At 38.5% G+C, this 19,097-nt stretch overlaps 1 protein-coding gene across 8 annotated transcripts in view; it reads left to right on the top strand.

Annotated features, from left to right (window-relative positions):
- Positions 1 to 19,097, top strand: part of NCOA2 (nuclear receptor coactivator 2) — a 260,761-nt gene that overhangs the window by 224,237 nt on the left and 17,427 nt on the right. For 7 of the 8 annotated variants that reach the window (XM_030553256.1, XM_030553254.1, XM_030553253.1 and 4 more), the window contains 7 exons: positions 2,365 to 2,571; positions 5,237 to 5,452; positions 6,200 to 6,329; positions 12,799 to 12,964; positions 14,810 to 15,088; positions 17,561 to 17,638; positions 18,240 to 18,474. In XM_030553256.1, the coding sequence (XP_030409116.1) occupies positions 2,365 to 2,571; positions 5,237 to 5,452; positions 6,200 to 6,329; positions 12,799 to 12,964; positions 14,810 to 15,088; positions 17,561 to 17,638; positions 18,240 to 18,474 (1,311 nt within the window). The remainder of the gene's footprint in view (positions 1 to 2,364; positions 2,572 to 5,236; positions 5,453 to 6,199; positions 6,330 to 12,798; positions 12,965 to 14,809; positions 15,089 to 17,560; positions 17,639 to 18,239; positions 18,475 to 19,097) is intronic. The other variant, XM_030553257.1, reaches the window with a different exon arrangement.

Below are 19,097 nucleotides of genomic sequence, written 5' to 3'. Positions count from 1 at the left end.
AGGGAGGAGCATTTCCAAAAGGTTCTCCTAGCCAAGATTTAAATTTTCAGAGGTTAAGGTATCTCAGGATGAGGACCCAAAATCAAAGACCTCTTATCTTTTGTCCTTTCACTAGGAGATTAGCCCTTCAATGTCTGCTTTTGACATCACACTTCGTTCAGCTCTTATTTAGGCCAAATCATGTATTTGACATGACTTGCTGAAACTCTATGCAGTACCAAAGTTGTTTAATTCACAGGACCATTAGATGCTATTATTATTTGATTCTGCTTTGTAATGTAAATAAAATTGTATTTTAAGTGTTTCTTTGTATTAAATTGCAGAAAGGAACCTTGGAAACACAGTCACACCTGCACCTTTTAAGTCTGTTACCAGAGCTCCTAATAGCACAACAGCAAAGCAGTTGTGAGCCAAGAAGTCATACTGAGTTTTAGAATCATAGAATATCAGGTTTGGAAGGGACCTCAGGAGGTCATCTAGTCCAACCCCCTACTCAAAGCAGGACCAATGCCCAAACAGATTTTTACCCCAGTTCCCTAAATGGCCCCCTCAAAGATTGAACTCACAACCCTGGGTTTAGCAGGCCAATGCTCAAACCACTGATCTATCCCTCCCCCCATCATTCATATATATTCATTCCCTAAGCAAATTAAGCTATGCCAGCAAAAGGCCTCTCCCTCACCTCCATCCCCATTATAACTTCATCTACACTAGTGTTTCCTTTCTATTATCATTGGCTAATTAGAAGTTTGTATTCATAACAACTCTCTCCGTGTCTGCATTATTCTTTGCTGGCTCAGAGTGCACGTGTGCTAGGATTGCTACTGAAGTCAGGCTTTGGCTCAGTTCTGAGCTGGACTTTGTGGTACGCACCCATCTTAAATCAGTAGGGCCAGTTGGTCTCTCTGGTAACCAGACTTGGTTGGTTTGTTTGTACTGATGTTAAATATGGTGTTTCAGGATCTGATGGTCAGGAGTGAGGTCCTGTAGGCAAAATTTAGACTCACCTTAGGTTTATACAGAAGAGTTTACTGCAAAGAATTTGAAATATCAGAAGAAAATAATTCACACAGGTGCTTCCTGTCATATGACACAATAAAGAGGAAAGACAAGTTAGACACCTTTTGTAGTAAGATGTTTTAGATTTTTTAAACTAGCTTCATAATACTTCATCTGAATTCTCAAATTTAAAAGTGTCTGTACTATAGTCTGGAGTAAATAAGTTCTCTAGCTTTCTTATAGCGTGGTTCCATCAAAATAAAGAAGTTGTTTTGTGGATGACTTCTTGCCATTCACAGTCAGTGACTATCCCTGGGGCAGTTGCTGAAAATGTTTATATGGAAAAATAATTGTAGGGAAATATTTAATGTATTTTAGCATTATGTGTGGTAACAAGAAAGGAAGAGCCGGTACCAATGATAGCAAGAGGGTCTACAGAGCACAGCTGGGACCAATGTGAGTAGATTCTAGGAAGTAGTTGCTGTCCTTTTAAAAATCTCTCAAAGAATAACCATCCCTGAGTTGTTTTCTTTTGAAGAGTTGACATTCACCTTTCTAATGAAATCTATATGCATTTTTCTCTGTTGAGGCTGATTTTTAAAGCAAAAATTATTTTAAAATTAGCCTCAGCAGAGGAATAGATTCACAGAAAAGGTGAGGGTAATGGGCAAGTAAGTTTCTTTAAGAAATAAGATGTGTTGGAATCTCTTGAAATTGAGATGTACTTGTTAAGTAGTTAGTTTTCCTTAAGTTCACTTCTATTTTCCTGGTAGTTTTGTTGTAACTGGTGGTATAATACTAAGACTTCAGCCTGAAATAATTGTAACTGAACCTTGAAAGTACAGGTGTTCACTCTTGGCAAAAAAATTAAAATTCTATGTAAGGAGGGATAGTAACAGTATCAGCAAATGACCACATACACCCAGAGGCCTTCTTCATGGATTTTGGTGCCTTAAGGGATACAGTTTATATGGGGAAAGTTGTGAAGCTTATCAAACTCTGAATTTCATAAGTTTTGCCTCAGGCTGACATCTACACTTCTGTTTTCAGCCACAGTCCTTTTAGGGATATGGTTGTTTGGCAGTGAAGCACACGTCATGTGTTAGTACACCTATGCTGTAGTTGTACTTCAGTAAATTATTTTAACTTTACATCATTTTCTATTTAAAATACAAATCACTACCTGTCCTTCCTCGCATTTTTTGTAATGCTGTCTGGATGGAGTATATCCAATACAGCTACGGAGTGATATGCTCATGCAACACTGTATATCTCAACCCCTCTGTTTGAAGAGTGTATTTTTATAAGTTAAGTTTCTCTTCTTCTAACTTTGTTTTATTCACTTTTCCTCTCTCTCTGGTCTAGCTTTTAATAACCCACGGGCAGGACAACTGGGCAGGTTATTACCAAACCAGAATTTACCACTCGACATCACATTACAAAACCCATCAGGTTCAGGACCTTTCCCACCGATAAGAAACAGTAGTCCATATTCAGTGATACCTCAGCCAGGAATGATGGGCAGTCAAGGGATGATAGGAAATCAAGGAACTTTAGGGAACAATAGCGCAGGTAAGAATTCAAATACTGTTTCCTATTTTTGTTAACTTATTTAATTAATTGGACGTATTTATGTGTAACATAATCAAGGTAGGGATAATTACAGATGCATCCTGTATGTATCTAAAGTCCTAATCGAGCACAACCTGAATGGAAAACCTCAAATGTCTGCAAAATTGTCCACATAGTGGACAGTTAAGATGAAACAGCAAACCATAGTGGCACATCAGTTTAGCCCTGGTCTACTTCAGAATGTTTGTTGGTTAAGTAGTGCACAAGAATACGTGCTTTTTCACTTACCATGTGAAAGGCGTGGGTGGAGATACTTAAAGGCTCATTGGATTACTAATGGAATAGGGACTCTTTCGCATCAGCTTTCCAGGTTCAGATGTCACCAGAATTGGTAGAAACCAAATGAAGAAGCCAATTGGCTTTTCAATGGTTTATGTGAAGTGAATTGGTGATCTCTGTCCCTTTGTTAATAGTTTGGTCTATCTACTGCAAAAGGGCATCCTTTTTGGTCAAGAATTAAATGACCACAGAGAATGAGCTGTCCTCTCCATCACACAAATATCACCTCCAAAACAGAATTTCAAGCATGTTGATGATATTGCTGCCCGTACTGAGTATGTTCCATGATTAAAAACAGAACTTCTGTCTATGATACTCTGTTTGTCTACTTTCCTGGCCATTAAGATTCACTTTAAGTAAAAGAAACTGGGTTTATGACTTTTAATTTTTAAATCAGGTAACCTGGTCTTGTTTGAAGCATTAGATATCTGTAATTGAATTTACTTTTTTTAAACTTTGTTGATTATGCCATGTCTATGATGGACTTCTGTAAGTTGCCTCTAAACCTTACAAAGGTTACCAGAGGGGAAAACATTACTGGAAAAGTTTGGATGAAGTGTCTCTGTTTAGTTACTTTAATCAGTTACCATACATTTTGCGATTATGAGGTATGAAACTCCGTTTAAGAATTCTGAATAGCTAGATGCTATAAAACCGGGGTTCTCAACCTTTTTCTTTCTGAGCCCCTCCCTCCCCCCTCCATGCTATAAAAACTCCACGACCCACCTGTACCACAACAGCTGTTTTTCTGCATACAGTACATAGTTCACCTGCAGAGCCAGCATTGGAAGGTAGCAAGTAGGGCAATTCCCTGGGATCCACACCACAGGGGGCCCTGTGAAGCTAGGTTGCTCAGGCTTTGACTTCAGACGTGGGTGGCAGGGCTTAGAACCCCAGGCTTCAGCCCCATGCAGTGGGGCTTCGGCTTTCTGCCCTGGGCCACAGCAAGTCTCATGCTGGCCCTGCTTGGTGGACCCCCTGCAACCTGCTCAGGGGCCCACAGTGAGCCCCAGACTCCTGGTTGAGAACCACTGGTGTAAAGCATGTTAAGTGCTGACAACAGAATGTCAGTTATATGTTCATTTTGTATCAATATCAGGAAATACAAATTGTACTACTGGGCCAGCAATTAAAATATCTGATAGAGCAGTTTAGGGATTGTCTTGCAGGCTTTCAGGAGAATTACATTTCTCCATATTATGCATGCATGTTGGAGCTTGCCATCCATATTCTTGCCATTTGTGCTAGTTCACCATGTGTTTCAGCTGACAGAATTGTGCAGATGTAAAAAAAAAAAAAAAAAAAACAACAACAACAAAAAAACACATCATAAGTCATATGGAAGCAAATTTCATACTTCAGGTAGAAAGCTGATTTCCTGCAAGGATCAGGAGGGGACTTTTCCCCCTCAGTATATTGCATTGCACAATTGGCTTGGTGAATTATTATTTTTACCACCCTCTGAAGGCACTGGCCAGTGATTATTCAGAGTACCAGATTAGAGAGACCAGCCATCTGAGCTGAGCCAACATTTTCTATATTACTACAGTATTGAAATGATTACCAATGCTGTATTTCTCCAAGTTTTAGTTTTTTGATTACCACAATAGTACAGTACTCTAAGCCTATAAATTTAAAGTGTAAATAAATTATATTAGTGATTTACAGTAGGTGTAGGAGGACTTCCCCTAATATAACCGTAATGAACTGCACCAAGTATCGGAAAGTTCCTGTGAGTAATTTCCCTGCACCATCTATTGATTCAAGTTTGTCCGGGTAAGTCTTGTAGTTAGGAAGGCTCCTGGTTATGAATGACAAGAGTTTTTTTCAAAAGATCAGTGATTAATAACAAAAAAAGATAAGAATTAATACTTACATTTTTGTTGTTTGTAAAAGTATATTAATATCTTGTTGTTGCCCAGATCTTCACATTCTCACACAGGACTTGAAAAGTAAATTGCTGACATGTATGCCAGCAAACATGATTCATTTCCTGAGGAAGGAAGTCAGGGTTATCCACACAGCCTCAGCACCTGTTGTGGAGTACATATGGGAACACTTATGCTTAACAGCTTTTCAGAAATGATAAAAGGGTCACCTTCATGTAAAACCAGTAGTAGTCCCCAGTTCCCCAACTGAATGGCAAAATGCACAAGCCTGCAGAGTTACACGTCTGAACGGACAGTTGAGATATAATTTACTTTGAATAAAACCTGACAAACTAGTTTAATTTTCCAGAGAAAAATATACTAATTAACCAACAGGAATATTTGGAGATGTTTTCAGGGCTTGCATCTGGGTTTCACTGTATTTGGATTTTATACAGGAATGGTTGGTGGTAATACCCCTCGGCCTGCCATGCCGTCTGGAGACTGGGGTGCTCAGGGTTCTGCTGTGAGGGTAACCTGTGCTGCTACAACCAGTGCCATGAACAGGCCAATCCAAGGAGGCATGATACGTAACCCAGCAACCAGCATTCCTATGAGACCCAGCAGCCAGCCAGGCCCAAGACAGATGCTTCAGTCTCAGGTCATGAATATGGGTAAGCCCCAGTGCCTTATTGTAGTATATTATTTTGCAGTTTCTCCATTGTATGATTAGGTAGAAGAAGGTAACATCTAGCTTCAAATATAGGCTTGATTAAAATTGTGTTGAGCAAGTTAGATGCTCCCTACAGTGGAAATATCCCATTCAACAAGGAGAGCCTCTATAAGGTGTGTATTTTAATGTTTGTCACTATGTGAGCAGTTTCTGACTTTCTTTAGCCGCACAGAAATGTGTGACCAAAGAAATAGGATAGAAAGATTTTTCTAGCTTATGAAAAAATAAGGTTCTAAAAGAAAATATATATTTTAACACGTCCTTTGTACTAGGTCAATACTAAAGCAAGTATATTTGGATACAGATTGTGTGTAGAATGCTCATACCCTTTGCACTAGTCTTTGTTCATATTTGCATTTGTTATGTCATATCAGATGTAGTACCATACTCATCAATTTGTATTTGCAGAGTTCTTTTGATATATGTTAAAAAATAAAAAAGTGAAAGGTTTATTGACCAGTAATTTCATGATGCTTTGGGATTGTTAAAATGCAACGTGAAGAAAGCAAAGTCTTACATTGGAATGATGGTTAAATTGAGACAAAAGATCTATTGTCTATATGCCTCTTTACAAATGAAGATGCTTTTTTGTTCACTCAAAGCAAATATAGCTTATTTGAAAGCTCCAGCAGTAAAGTTGTGGCTCTTCACTGTCACAGATGTTGTTTGATTGCTTTTTCTTGTTTAGGGCCATCTGAACTGGAGATGAATATGGGGGGACCTCAGTACAGCCAACAGCAAGCTCCTCCGAATCAGACCGCACCGTGGCCGGACAGCATCTTGCCTATAGATCAGACATCTTTTGGTAATCAGAACAGGTCAGTCTTAGTGGCAAATCAAAAAGTCATATTTTACAGGAAAACTTGTAGGTCCACATTTTATGAGCTTCATGGGAACAAACTCTTTTTTAATGTATGTAGTGCATGCTTTCAGGAAACAAAATTGTCGATTTATGCTTGTTGCATGTTTATATGTCTACAATATGCATTCATGACTTAGCATTACTTCCAGTTACTCCTTGTGCTGGTTAGGCCATGTGTACACTGAAAGAATTTATGCCTCTATATTGCATCAATTCCCATCCCTGGTGCAGATGCACAGGCGGTGGAAATAGTGCAAGAATTAAAATAGGCAGGACTCTGCATTTTTTACCATCAAGTCATGAAAACTAGTAGGTGAACAGGTGGAAAAAATGCCCGAGCCCTATTTACATTAGTGGCTTACCATGAGTTCAGCTACAATATTGCTGCCTGTTACGCTAATGTGGGTACTACTTTTTCTAGTATAGATCACCCTTCAACTTCTGGAGAGGTTTTTTTTATTTGTATATTTTGTTTTATTTGGGCCGGAATCCTGTAAAGAGCAGGAGAGGAAAAATGAAGCAAGACTTAGTCTCTCTCTCCCTGGGTTAAATTATCTCAGTCTGTTTTCCGCAGTACCAAATGCACAATTACAGTCTGATTAGTGCATATTAAACTTGTGTGTTTTTCTTTATATTTGTTACTATACATTTCATATAGTGCCATAACTGTGCATGGGGCTTTAAAGATCTTAAAAAGTCACATTCTCTGCCCCCAAAAGGTTTACAGTTTAAATTAGATAAACATAGAACATGCAGATGAAAGAGGAACACATTTTCAAATTCAGAGTGAAGTTGGGCAAGATAGGAGAGGAGCATAGGGAAGGAAATCAGCATGGAAATAAGCTGAAAGAGTGAATTTTGAGGAATGATTTGAAACCGGGGGTGGGGAGCATGGCTTGTGACTATTTCAGAGTATGATGTGTACAACCTAAAGTTTTGTTTTCTTGCTGAAAGTTGGCTATAAAAGATTATTTATAACTTCAACATAACCTTAGTTCCGGTCTTTCCTGATGCTTTTCCCACTTTATCATGTTTTTCCAATAGTTCTCCCAGTGCTATTCTCCATATGCTCTAGGCATCTTTGACATACCTTAAAAGTAGGGCTGTCAAGCAATCAAAAAAAATTATTTGCGCAATTAAACAATAATAGAATACCATTTATTTAAATATTTTGAATGTTTTCTACATTTTCAAATATATTGATTTCAATTACAAAACGGAATACAAAGTGTACAGTGCTCGTTTTTTATATTTATTTTTTATTAGAAGTATTTGTACTGTAAAAAAAAAGAAATAATATTTTTCAGTTCACAAAATACAAGTATTGTAGTGCAATCTCTCTGTCGTGAACATTGAACTTACAAATGTAGAATTTTGTCCAAAAATAGCCTGCATTCAAAAATAAAACAATGTAAAATTTTAGAGCCTGCAAGTACACTCAATCCTACTTTTTGTTCAGCCAGTCACTCAGACAAACAAGTTTGTTTACATTTGCAGGAAATAATGCTGCCCACTTCTTGTTTATGTCACCTGAAAGTAAAAACAGACCTTCTCATGGCACTGTTGTAGCCAGCGTCACAAGATATTTACATGCCAGATGCGCTAAAGATTCATATGTCCCTTCATGCTTCAACCACCATTCCAGGGGATATGCGTCCATGCTGATGATGGGTTCTGCTCGATAACAGTCCAAAGCAGTGCAGACTAACACATGTACATTTTCGTTATCTGAGTCAGATGCCACCAGCAAAAGATTGATTTTCTTTTTTGGTGGTTCGAGTTCTGTAATTCCTACATCGGAGTGTTGCTGTTTTAAGACTTCTGAAAGCATGCTCCACACCTTCTCCCTCTCAGATTTTGGAAGGCACTTCAGATTCTTAAACCTTGGATTGAGTCCTGTAGCTATCTTTAGAAATGTCACATTGGTACCTTTTTTGCATTTTGTGAAAACTGCAGTGGAAGTGTTCTTAAAACGAACAACATGTGCTGGGTCATCATCCCAGACTGCCAAATGTGAAATATGAGGCAGAATGCGGGTAAAACAGAGTGAGGACATACAATTCTCCCTAAGGAGTTCAATCATAAATTTAATTAACGCTTTTTTTTTTTTAACGCGCCCCATCAGCATGGAAGCATGTCCTCTGGAATGGTGGCCGAAGCATGAAGGGGCATCCAAATGTTTATCATATCTGGCACATAAATACCTTGCAATGCCAGCTATAAAAGTGCCATGCAAATGCCTGTTCTCACTTTCAGGTGACATTGTAAATAAGAAGCGGGCAGCATTATCTCCTGTAAATGTAAATAAACATGTTTGTCTTAGCGATTGGCTGAACAAAAAGTAGGACTCTGAATTTTTACATTGTTACATAACTACACTCAAAAAAACAAAACAAAAAAAATCTACACTTGCAAGCTGCACTTTCACGACAAAGAGGTCACACTATAGTACTTGTATGAGGAGTATTGAAAAATTCTATTTCTTTTGTTTATCATTTTACAGTGCAAATATTTGTAATAAAAATAATATACATTTTGATTTCAGTTACAACACAGAATGCAATATATATGGAAATTATAGAAAAACATCCAAAATATTTAATACATTTCTGTTGATATTCTGTTGTTTAACAGTGTGATTGAAACTGCAGTTAACTGCGATTAATTTTTTTGAGTTAATCGCATGAGTTAACTGCGATTAATCGACAGCCCTACTTAAAAGTACTTCCAACAGAAATATCACTCCAAAATAACTAAATCACAGCAATGCCATGGGATATGGCTAACAAACCAGGAAAATAAGCTAAAATAATTGTAGTCCCACAAAGTCCTACCCTCACATTGCTCCCATTTGAAAACATCTGAAGGAGGAAAAAAGCTGCACTTTACAGCATGTCCTGAAGGCAGTAGATTTGAACTATATAGGAACAAGAGAAGAGAGTGAATTCTGAGAACATGGGATCTCCAGAAAATGCTCTTCCAGCAGCCTTTTCCTGTTCTTAGCTGTGGGGTTTCAGCTTGAGCTTGAACGTGCTGATCTAAAATGTGGCTGTATGGCACAAGGTGAGAGGCAGCCTCTCGGTTAGCCATTTAGGGCTTGTAAGGTCAGAACCAATGCCTTAAGCTCCACTGGGAAACCCGTAAGTGGCCCGTGTAGATAATGACGGGCAGATTGGATACACTTGTGGCAAGATACACAGTTAAATAAGAAGTCATCTGCATTTTGTACCAACTTCAGTTTCTGGATACTTGTAATGTGTAGTGTCAGGTAAAGCATGTGGCAGCGGCCTAATAGTGCTATGGTTAGGATCAGAGGATAAATATATTCCTGTTAGAAGGAGATTTGTGGGGGTTTTTAACATATTATACACAGTGGGAAGCATTCAGAATTTTCCTGTTTCTGGTACAGTAATGGATAGAGCATGTTTTCTTAATACTTTCATGATGCATTGTGCTACTAGATAGAGAGTTCACAAACAGGGAGAATTTTCATGTATTTATCAAATGACTGTTCAGGAGTCTGTGCAGACTTTCAACTTGTGCTGGCCAGAACTTCCATTTTGGAATCAGCACTGGAGAACGTCATTGTCATTACTTATTTAGTGACATAGATATACATGGCTTCGTACAGAACCCAATAAAGACAGAGCATGGGATCTTGGTTCCATTGATGTCAACAGTAAACTCCCATTGACTTCAATGGAGACAGGTTTTCACCCAGGTTCCTTGCCCCAGCAGATTACAAACTGAGGGCCCAATTGTGCAAGATGTGGAGCACCCTCACTAATGTGCCTAATCATTTTATAGTTTACTTTTCCGGCAGATTGTGGCCTGCAAAAATTAGCTCTTCATAATATTGAAAAATAATTATCTTCAGTTTCAATAGTTTACTATTGAATTTCATTCAGGTAAAGAAGTACTGTATGTCTGTTGTAAGCTTCAGTTGTGATATAATGGGATATACTTAGCAGAGTCCAGATCCAACTTCCCCTCATCTTCTCTGTAAACTACAGTTTTTTCTCTATTTTCTCCAGTGGATCTAAAAGTTAAACAATTATTTTGTACATTGTAATTAGGAAATAGTTTATTATTGCATCATTATTTGCCAATCCCCTTTCATCGAGCTGGCTTGTTTGCATCATCTCTTGATGGACTAGATTTCACAATCTTTATATTATTGCATGTTATCTGGGACAAATACTGATCTGCAATCTACATAATAAGGAAGCCAACTAGTTGTTTGTCAAGCAAGCACTGAGTTGTCTTTTTTTTTTTTTTAAATAATTGGATTAATTATTATCAAGAGTCATATAGTACATTTTTTTACAAAATTAATTATTCAGAAAAGAATACACTTGTATAGATAAGAGTTGATCTTAGCATCAGTGTGTACAAAATAGATGAATTATCAGTAAGCTATTCCAATTGTTTGACATTCAAAGTTTTGATTTATTATTTTTGTTTTCTCATTGTATATATTCATATCCATTCACAATTTCTTTTTTTTTGGCCATTCCCATTGATACATTTTCCAGGAGTGCTTTTATTAACAAGGTCACTTGTTGAGTTTGAAATCAACTTGGATAAAGGTTGTAGGATTTTTCTATTGTTTTTCTCCTAAAATTATTTCTAATTCCATGGGAGAGCGAATGTGAATTATTTTCTCTCTGTATGATTAATAAGTTTATATTTGTGCAGGATTTGAAAGATGTAGACTGCTGTTCAGTGTGTATATATATGAGCTGTTTAGTATATTTTATTACTTTGCTGATGAATGGGTATCCAATTGGTCATAATGCCTGGAATATGTTTTCTTCTCCAGTGTGCAGTCTGGCAGTATTTCTCTTAGCCCTCACTGTGCTATGGAGATTAGACTCCCACTGGCAAATAATAATTTCATTATGGAAGCTAACATAATGCTAACAGTGTTCCTATATCTTCTCAAAGCTGGGTGCATGGTGAGGTATTTGCCAAGAGTATCAGTGTATTGTGTAGATCTGTTTTCGCTCCCCAAAGTCTGACAGAAAGCTTGCCATTGACTCTCAGTAATTGCCTTTGACAGGACATTCCCTTGCAATATGTAAGGTAGTGCCTCAGGTGACCTTGCAGTTCCAGCAGGCTGTGTCCTCTGTAGTATGTTTGTATATGTCTTTAAGCTGTATAGGGTCCTGTAAAATTTCTGTGTGAAGTACCCAGAAGAGATGTGGTATTTAGTTGCAGCTGAAATGGTGTTTCAAATCCAGTTTTATTTCTAAATAAGTACGATCTTCCAGTTTGGGGATAAAACTTCCTCCTCTCTTTGGAGCTGGGAGGGTGCCTGCCTGCCAAGTGCAGTTCTACTGGATGGAGAACAGGATTGGGAGACTAAGCACTCTTTACATGACAGAATGCCCATCTCCTTGGTGGCCCCATTCTAAGGCCCAATTCAATCAAGCATTTAAGCATGTACCATGCACTTAAGTTTTCACTAAAGTCAGTGGCACTCAAACACATGTCTAAAGTTAAGAATGTTCTTAAGTGCTTTACTTTGCAGCAAAGATTTTAGCCTGGGCAAGAGTGAGTGTTGATGAGTCCGCTGCTGCATGGTTTTATCACCTCCTGGTGAAGGGGGCTGTTGGCCAATGGGAGCTGCTGGAAGCGGCGCGGGCCAAGGGACGTACTGTCCGCCGCTTCCAGCAGCTCCCATTGGCCTGGAGCAGCGAACCACGGCCACTGGGAGCCGCGATTGGCCAAACCTGCGGATGCAGCAGGTACACAAACCAGCCCGGCCCGCCACAGGCTTTCCCTGCACAAGCAGCAGAACAAGTTTGGGAACCACTGGTCTGGTGTATGTAATTTGGAGTTACTAATAATAAGATGTACACCTCTACGGCGATATAACGCTGTCCTTGGGAGCCAAAAAATCTTATTGCGTTATAGGTGAAATCGCGTTATATCAAACTTGCTTTGATCTGCCGGAGTGCACAGCCCCGCCCCCTCCCGAAGTACTGCTTTACCACATTATATCCGAATTCGTGTTATATCAGGTCACATTATATTGGGGTAGAGGTGTAATTCCTTTTCTGTTTATTTAGCTAAGTGATTTGCGTTTATCTTCATTAAATATATTCTACATTGACTTCCATATTAATTTGTTAATCCCATTCTGTGAAATTAGTTCTGAGGAATATCTCTGGCAGTATTTGTGTTTCCCTCTGATACATGCATGCAACACCTGGTGACTTAAGGGAGAGTTGTATAGATGTTTCTTTGGGAATTAAACAGTGAGAAGAAGTTACCAAACAGAATTGGCAGATATGGAAATAATTGTCACCTATAGTACAAGACTCATTAGCTCAATTTGTGAGTAATAATCATTTATCCACATGATGTGGGTACTCTTCTTCCAACACCTGTTTACAACAGTTATATTCATGTTTTCTCAGGCAACCGTTTGGCAGCTCACCAGATGACTTGCTATGCCAGCCTCCTTCATCAGAGTCACCAAGTGATGAGGGAACTCTCCTGGATCAGCTTTATTTGGCACTAAGGAATTTTGATGGTCTAGAAGAAATTGACAGGGCTCTCGGAATACCAGAACTGGTTAGCCAGGTATACTTGATAGTATCAAATTCTAAATTTATAGTTAAAAAGTTGAAATCCCTTAAAAGTGAGAGAGGTAAAGATTTATGTGATATACATGCACTCAGTTTGGAAAACAACAAAATTTAATGTTCTAATCAGTAAAAAGAATTGAATGTAGCTTTAAAAATTGCAAGTATATTTAATTGTAAAACAGAATTCATGCAAGTTAGTTCCTCCTTTATTTAAATGCCAAGATCCGAGTTAAGGGCTCTATATTCCACTTGCAACAGCTGATTTCATCATAACCACCTAAAACAATATTGGTTTAATGTTAGAATTGTGCCTATATGCCTTAATCTGTTGTTTTTATCCCTTCTCCCACAATTGTTTTTATTAACTTTCAGTTAGTTCTCATCAAATACAAAAATGTTACACAATGCTAATTAAAATAATACAAATAGAAATATAGTAAAGGCTTAGGAAAAATAGGACTTAGATACAAGACTGAGCCAAGAGCCAATTTTTTATTGAAATTCCATTATCAAAAAAGTCAATCTTACCTGTATAAATGTTTAACATTCTGAGATGGGTTGGTGCTTGTGGCTCATCTGTGTAGCCAACTATGGCCATTTGTTTTCCCATTTGTCAGAACTGTACCTCTGAAATAACTGTGTATTTCAAATATGACCTTTATCTTTCTCTGCATCCGTTCCTTTATCTATGGACTCTGAAGTGGTAAAATAGAGTCAATAAAATCCTGAACGGGACATGAGAAAGATACACCTGTCTGATAGAATACTGAGTACAATGCTTCATTAGGGACAAGAGTTTGGTGATCATTTCATTAGGTGAAACTTTTTCATTCTGTATTCATAAGTAATTCATGTAGTAGCGAGTAGTCTCAGGAGCATTACCAAAGGATCAGTGTGAAAAAGAACGATTTATCTGAAGGAAAATGATATATGAATTTCTTATTAACAAGAATCTCCATGGAAATTGTTTTAAGACTTCTACAGATTTAAAGGAAACTGTTAAATTTAAGATGCTAACAATTTATAAAAAGAATAGTCGCCTTTGAAAGTCCTAGCTTTTAGGGATAAAATCTTAATCTTCACTAGGATTTTTAACCTCGAGTTAATTGATTGCCAGAGTAAACTACTGAGCAGTCTATGGTAAACGTCAAATGACTGTAACCTGGAACAAATGTTTAGGGAATGTTTAGAAATGTGTCAGCAGCTTTGTGTTAATTGGCAGTCAGTTACCTTGAGGTTAAAAAGCTGTTGTATAGACATACTCAAAGGAAGTTAAGTGTTCATCCCCCATTGAAATGAGAACTGAGATTTTAATTGCCTTTGGCTCCTTTGAAAATCTGAGACATTTATATTGCAAATGGCAACTCAGCTTAATAACACTGAAAATATTTTGAAATCTAATTTGTCTTTTACTATTTGTGTATTTGTTACTCTTTGAATTTGTTCCAGTTTCAGTGATAAAAGTAGGCTAGTCCTCATTGTTTAGAATTTCTAGTCATTTTCACTTTCAGTTCTCCTGCATTAGCGCAACGTTTCTTGCGATGTTTGCATTGAAAAGACTGCAGAGAATTTCTAATTCCATAGGAATGGTTTTGGGCTTGATTTTTTTTTTAAGTCATGGAAGCAATTCTGTTGATCTTAAGTTTTGTTTAAAAATCAGTTAAAAAAAAAAAGAAAGAAAAGAAAAAATTGACCAGTCTTTTTGGGCAAATTTGTCTATAGTGTCCCATTAATAATGACATATTTTTGTGGGAAGACTGGGTTTTTAGACTGAATAATCCCATTCAGAAATATATTTTATTATGTGTTTATATACATTTTGGTTTGTATGTTTCTGCAGAGCCAAGCTGTAGATCCAGAGCCATTCTCAAGTCAGGAATCCAACATCATAATAGAACAAAAGGCACCGGTTTTCACTCAACAATATGCATCTCAGGCTCAAATGGCCCAGGGTAGTTATATACCCATGCAGGACCCAAACTTTCACCCAATAGGACAGCGACCTGGTTACGCAACACTGCGTATGCAACCTAGGCCTGGTCTCAGGCCTACTGGTATAGTGCAGAACCAGCCAAATCAGCTGAGACTTCAGCTTCAACATAGACTCCAAGCACAGCAGGTATTCCATGTTTATATGTTATCTATCACTGGTTCTGTCAGATTATGGTAATTTAATATAGAGTGAATACAATGAATTTAGCTAGCTCTGAGTAGTCTATTCTTAAGTGTGTTCCCTATTATATTTATTCCTGTTGAATTCCACAGTTGAAATAGAAATATTGGCCATAATGACTTTTACAGAGATAATACATAGTGTCTTTATTCTCCTTGTTGACCTCTTCTGCACCTTTGCCAGCTTGTCATTATCTTTTCAATAATAATGTGGTGCAAAAAATGTGCCCAGTACTCAAATCCTGGTCTCACTAGCCCTTTGTGAAATACTATAATGTCTTTTGATGTATGGACTTTTTTTTTTCTATTCAGTTGTATTCAGAACCCTAATCATATACTTGTTTTCTGAATTGCTGCCAGATTCCTAAATGCTTTCTTTTGTCACTGTTTCCAGTTTGACTGTTTTAATTCACCATTCCTTTTGCCATATATTGTTTACTGATATAAATTTAAAAATCATAGAATTGTAGCACTGGAAGGGACCTCAAGAGGTCATCTAATCTAGCCTCCTGCACTCAGGCAAGACCAAGTAAACCTAGACGATCCCTGAAATGTGTTTGCCTAACTGGTCCACAATCTCCCTTCCAAGCATATTCCAGTGCTTACCTATCTTTTATAGTTAGAAAGATTTCCTACCTTCAGAGGACATGGAGAACAACTTATCACAGTCCCTTTTATAATAGCCCATAATGTATTTGAAGACTTATCAGGTCCCCCTCAGTTGTCTTTTCTCTTTATAAACATGCCCATTTTTTTTCACCTTTCCTCAGAAGTCAGGTTTTCTAAACCTTTTATCATTTTTTGTTCCTCTCCTCTGGGACTCCCTTAAATTTGTCTACAATTTTCTTAAAGTGTGGCACCCAGAACAGCTCTCCAGATGAGGCCCCACCAGTGCATAGGACAGGACGACAATTGCCTCTCATGTCTTACATAGAACAAAAAATGTCATGCACATTACATTAAGATCATTTCCAGCTTAAACATCAGGATAAAGTCTAGCTTAGAGAAAATGCTAATAATTTAATCATAAGCACATTGCTTCTGGAATTTCTCAGGCTGCTGTACCACATACAGTAACTCCTCACTTAACGTTGTAGTTATGTTCCTGAAAAATGCGACTGTATGTGAAATGATGTTAAGCGAATCCAGTTTCCCCATAAGAATTAATGTAAATGGGGGTGTTAGTTTCCAGGGACACTTTTTTCACTAGACAAAAGACATTATATGCATATACAGTATAAGATGTAAACAATTTTAAACAAACAATTTAATATTGTGCACAGCAATGAATGATTGTGAAGCTTGGTTGAGGTGGTGGAGTAAGAGGATGGAATGTTTCCCGGGGAATGCCTTGCTGCTAAATGATGAGCTAGCACTTGGCTGAGCCCTCAAGGGTTAATAGGCTGCTGTTAGTGTGGCCTCACACTCTACAAGGCAGCCTGGACGGAGGCAGGAGGGAGGAAACACAATAGAGGCAGAGCAGTAGCTGCAAACACTTCCCTGCAAAAACTGAATATGATGATGAGCCCATGCTATCCAGCTGGAGCGCCCCACTCCCTTCTCCTGACAGCAGATGCAGAGCTGCACAGGTGTTGACATTCCAAAGTGCTGGGGCTGGAGGGTGCATGCATGAGTGAGAGAGAGACAGGTGCATTGCCCCTTTAAGTACACTGACCGCACTTCAAGTACGTTGCCCTTTTAAGCAGATGACAGGAAGCAACAGCTTCCAGCAAGCTTCCCCCCTTCTGTCCCCAAGCTCTGTCTCCCTCCTCTGCTTTGTGGAGAGGGGGGTACAGAGGGGTGGGCAGGAGCAGGGGGATATCCTGATATCAGCACCCCTCTCTCTGCTTCCCCTAGCAAGCAGGAAGCTCTTGGGAGCAGCTCCAAGGCAGAGGGCAGGGTAGGAGCAACAAGGCAGTGCGGGGAGGGACAGCCACCGAGCCATATACCTTATAGGGAATTTAGGGGATCTGATTGGTGGGGGGGATGCTGCTGTCCCCCCCTCTGCTTTTAATCCGCACAAGGAGGGGCTGCTCTTCCAGAGATTCCTGCAAGCAGTAGACAAAGCAGGCAGCTGCCAAATGACGCTATAAGGGAGCATTGCACAACTTTAAATGGGCTTGTTCCGTAATAGATCAGCAGCGTAACAATGAAACAACATTAACCAGGACAACATTAAGTGAGGAGTTACTGTAGATCATATGGCATATTGTCTCCTTGAAGCATGAGGTTTTGGGTTTTGTTTTGTTTTTTTTTTAAACATTAAGTGGGAATTGGGCAGCTAAAACAATGAATGCTTAACTGAGACTGTCCACCAGAACCTGCAAGGCCTGCAGAATTTTTGTTTGTATTCCTTTTGCATGCAGGTTCCCTTGTTTAGCATTCTTCTTCTACCTTCATTTTCATTTTGTTGGTTTAGAATCGCCAGCCACTGATAAATCAAATCAGCAGCGTCTCCAATATGAACCTGTCTCTGAGACCTGGAGTACCCACACAGGTGAGGGAGCTAGTACTGTAGGTATTTCTGTGTTGTTTACTGCATTTTCCACTTGTCCCAAGTTTAGTTTCTCCTGAAACCTAGACTCTTCAATTTAAATATGTCAATAATACATAGTAAATACACGTAATAAATCATAAAGCAGAGACTGTAAACAAAACAATACAACCCTATATTAGAGTATTTATTTCCAGATTTAAAAAACAAAAACAACTTGTGGAAGTTGCACTCCTAAAGTTCTTTTCCATCTCTAACCTGTGTGGTAATTTGGTTCCTGGGAGTGACGAAGGAATGGTGACACATCTACATTTTAACCTGAAGTTCCTCACCTCCTAGGGAAAAGGCAATTGGAGTGGAACAATTCATTCCAATTATTTGTAATATTAAACTTGTGGTACTAAAATTATCTGTGTTAATCTCTGTTTCAGTTTTGAAATTCTTCAGCGTATGTCAGAAGTAATGCTAGGAATTTCATTTTCCATCTAATTTTATATTTAGGCATATGGTGAGGAAAGGAACTTGAATGTTATGAGTCATTCCCATAGAGATGCCTCTGTATTTAATATTATATATTGATTCGCAGCTGTTGTTTTCTCTACAGGCACCTATCAATGCACAGATGCTGGCCCAGAGGCAGAGGGAGATATTGAGCCAGCACCTGAGGCAACGACAGATGCATCAGCAACAGCAGGTGCAACAGCGGACTCTGATGATGCGAGGACAGAGTTTGAATATGTCACCAAGCATGGTGGCCTCTGGTGGCATACCAGCAACCATCAGCAACCCACGGATTCCGCAGGCAAATGCACAGCAGTTTCCATTTCCTCCAAACTATGGTACTGGACTTACATCCCCAACACTTTTCACCAGTTCTTTTTCCCCAGCATCCCCCAGTCCTGGGTCATAGCTCCTCTTTTACAGCTCCTTGCATGGCTCCCAGATGAATCCAGTTAATGAGGGAATGATGGGAAATATGAGAGGACACTTTGGGCCTGTCATGAGTCCCGAAAGGCAGTACAATACCTGCCAGTTTCTTAGCTCAGGTACCCACCTTCTTTCTGAGTGCAGATCTTCTCTGCTGAATGGCAGAAGTGTGCGTATAAATACACAAATATAAATATTGTTATTTATACAAAGGGGCTTGAAAGACTTTGGATTCTGACCAAAACAAATAAATCAATATATACTCCAGCAGTGAAGATGAATAAAAATATGCTAATTGTTGTCAGTATTGGTGGACAGAGTGAAGTTGTGTAAAAAAATCATTTAAAAGCAAAACTGTTCATAATCCCTTTATATCATCGTTATATTGATTTTTTTTTGTGTTGATCTTGAGAGATTAGTTAACATTAGGTATGTAACTTCTAATATTTTTGTGCATGTATTAATGACAAATTAACAGCTTAGCTGTTGACTTTTAGTTAGTTGAATTTACCTGTATCAGAAAAGACTTCCCCCT

Source organism: Gopherus evgoodei, chromosome 2 (assembly GCF_007399415.2).
Source record: "Gopherus evgoodei ecotype Sinaloan lineage chromosome 2, rGopEvg1_v1.p, whole genome shotgun sequence".
NCBI classification, from domain to species: domain Eukaryota; kingdom Metazoa; phylum Chordata; order Testudines; family Testudinidae; genus Gopherus; species Gopherus evgoodei.
The sequence above is the reverse complement of the archived record's forward strand: the minus strand, read 5'-3'. Positions and strand labels throughout refer to the sequence as shown.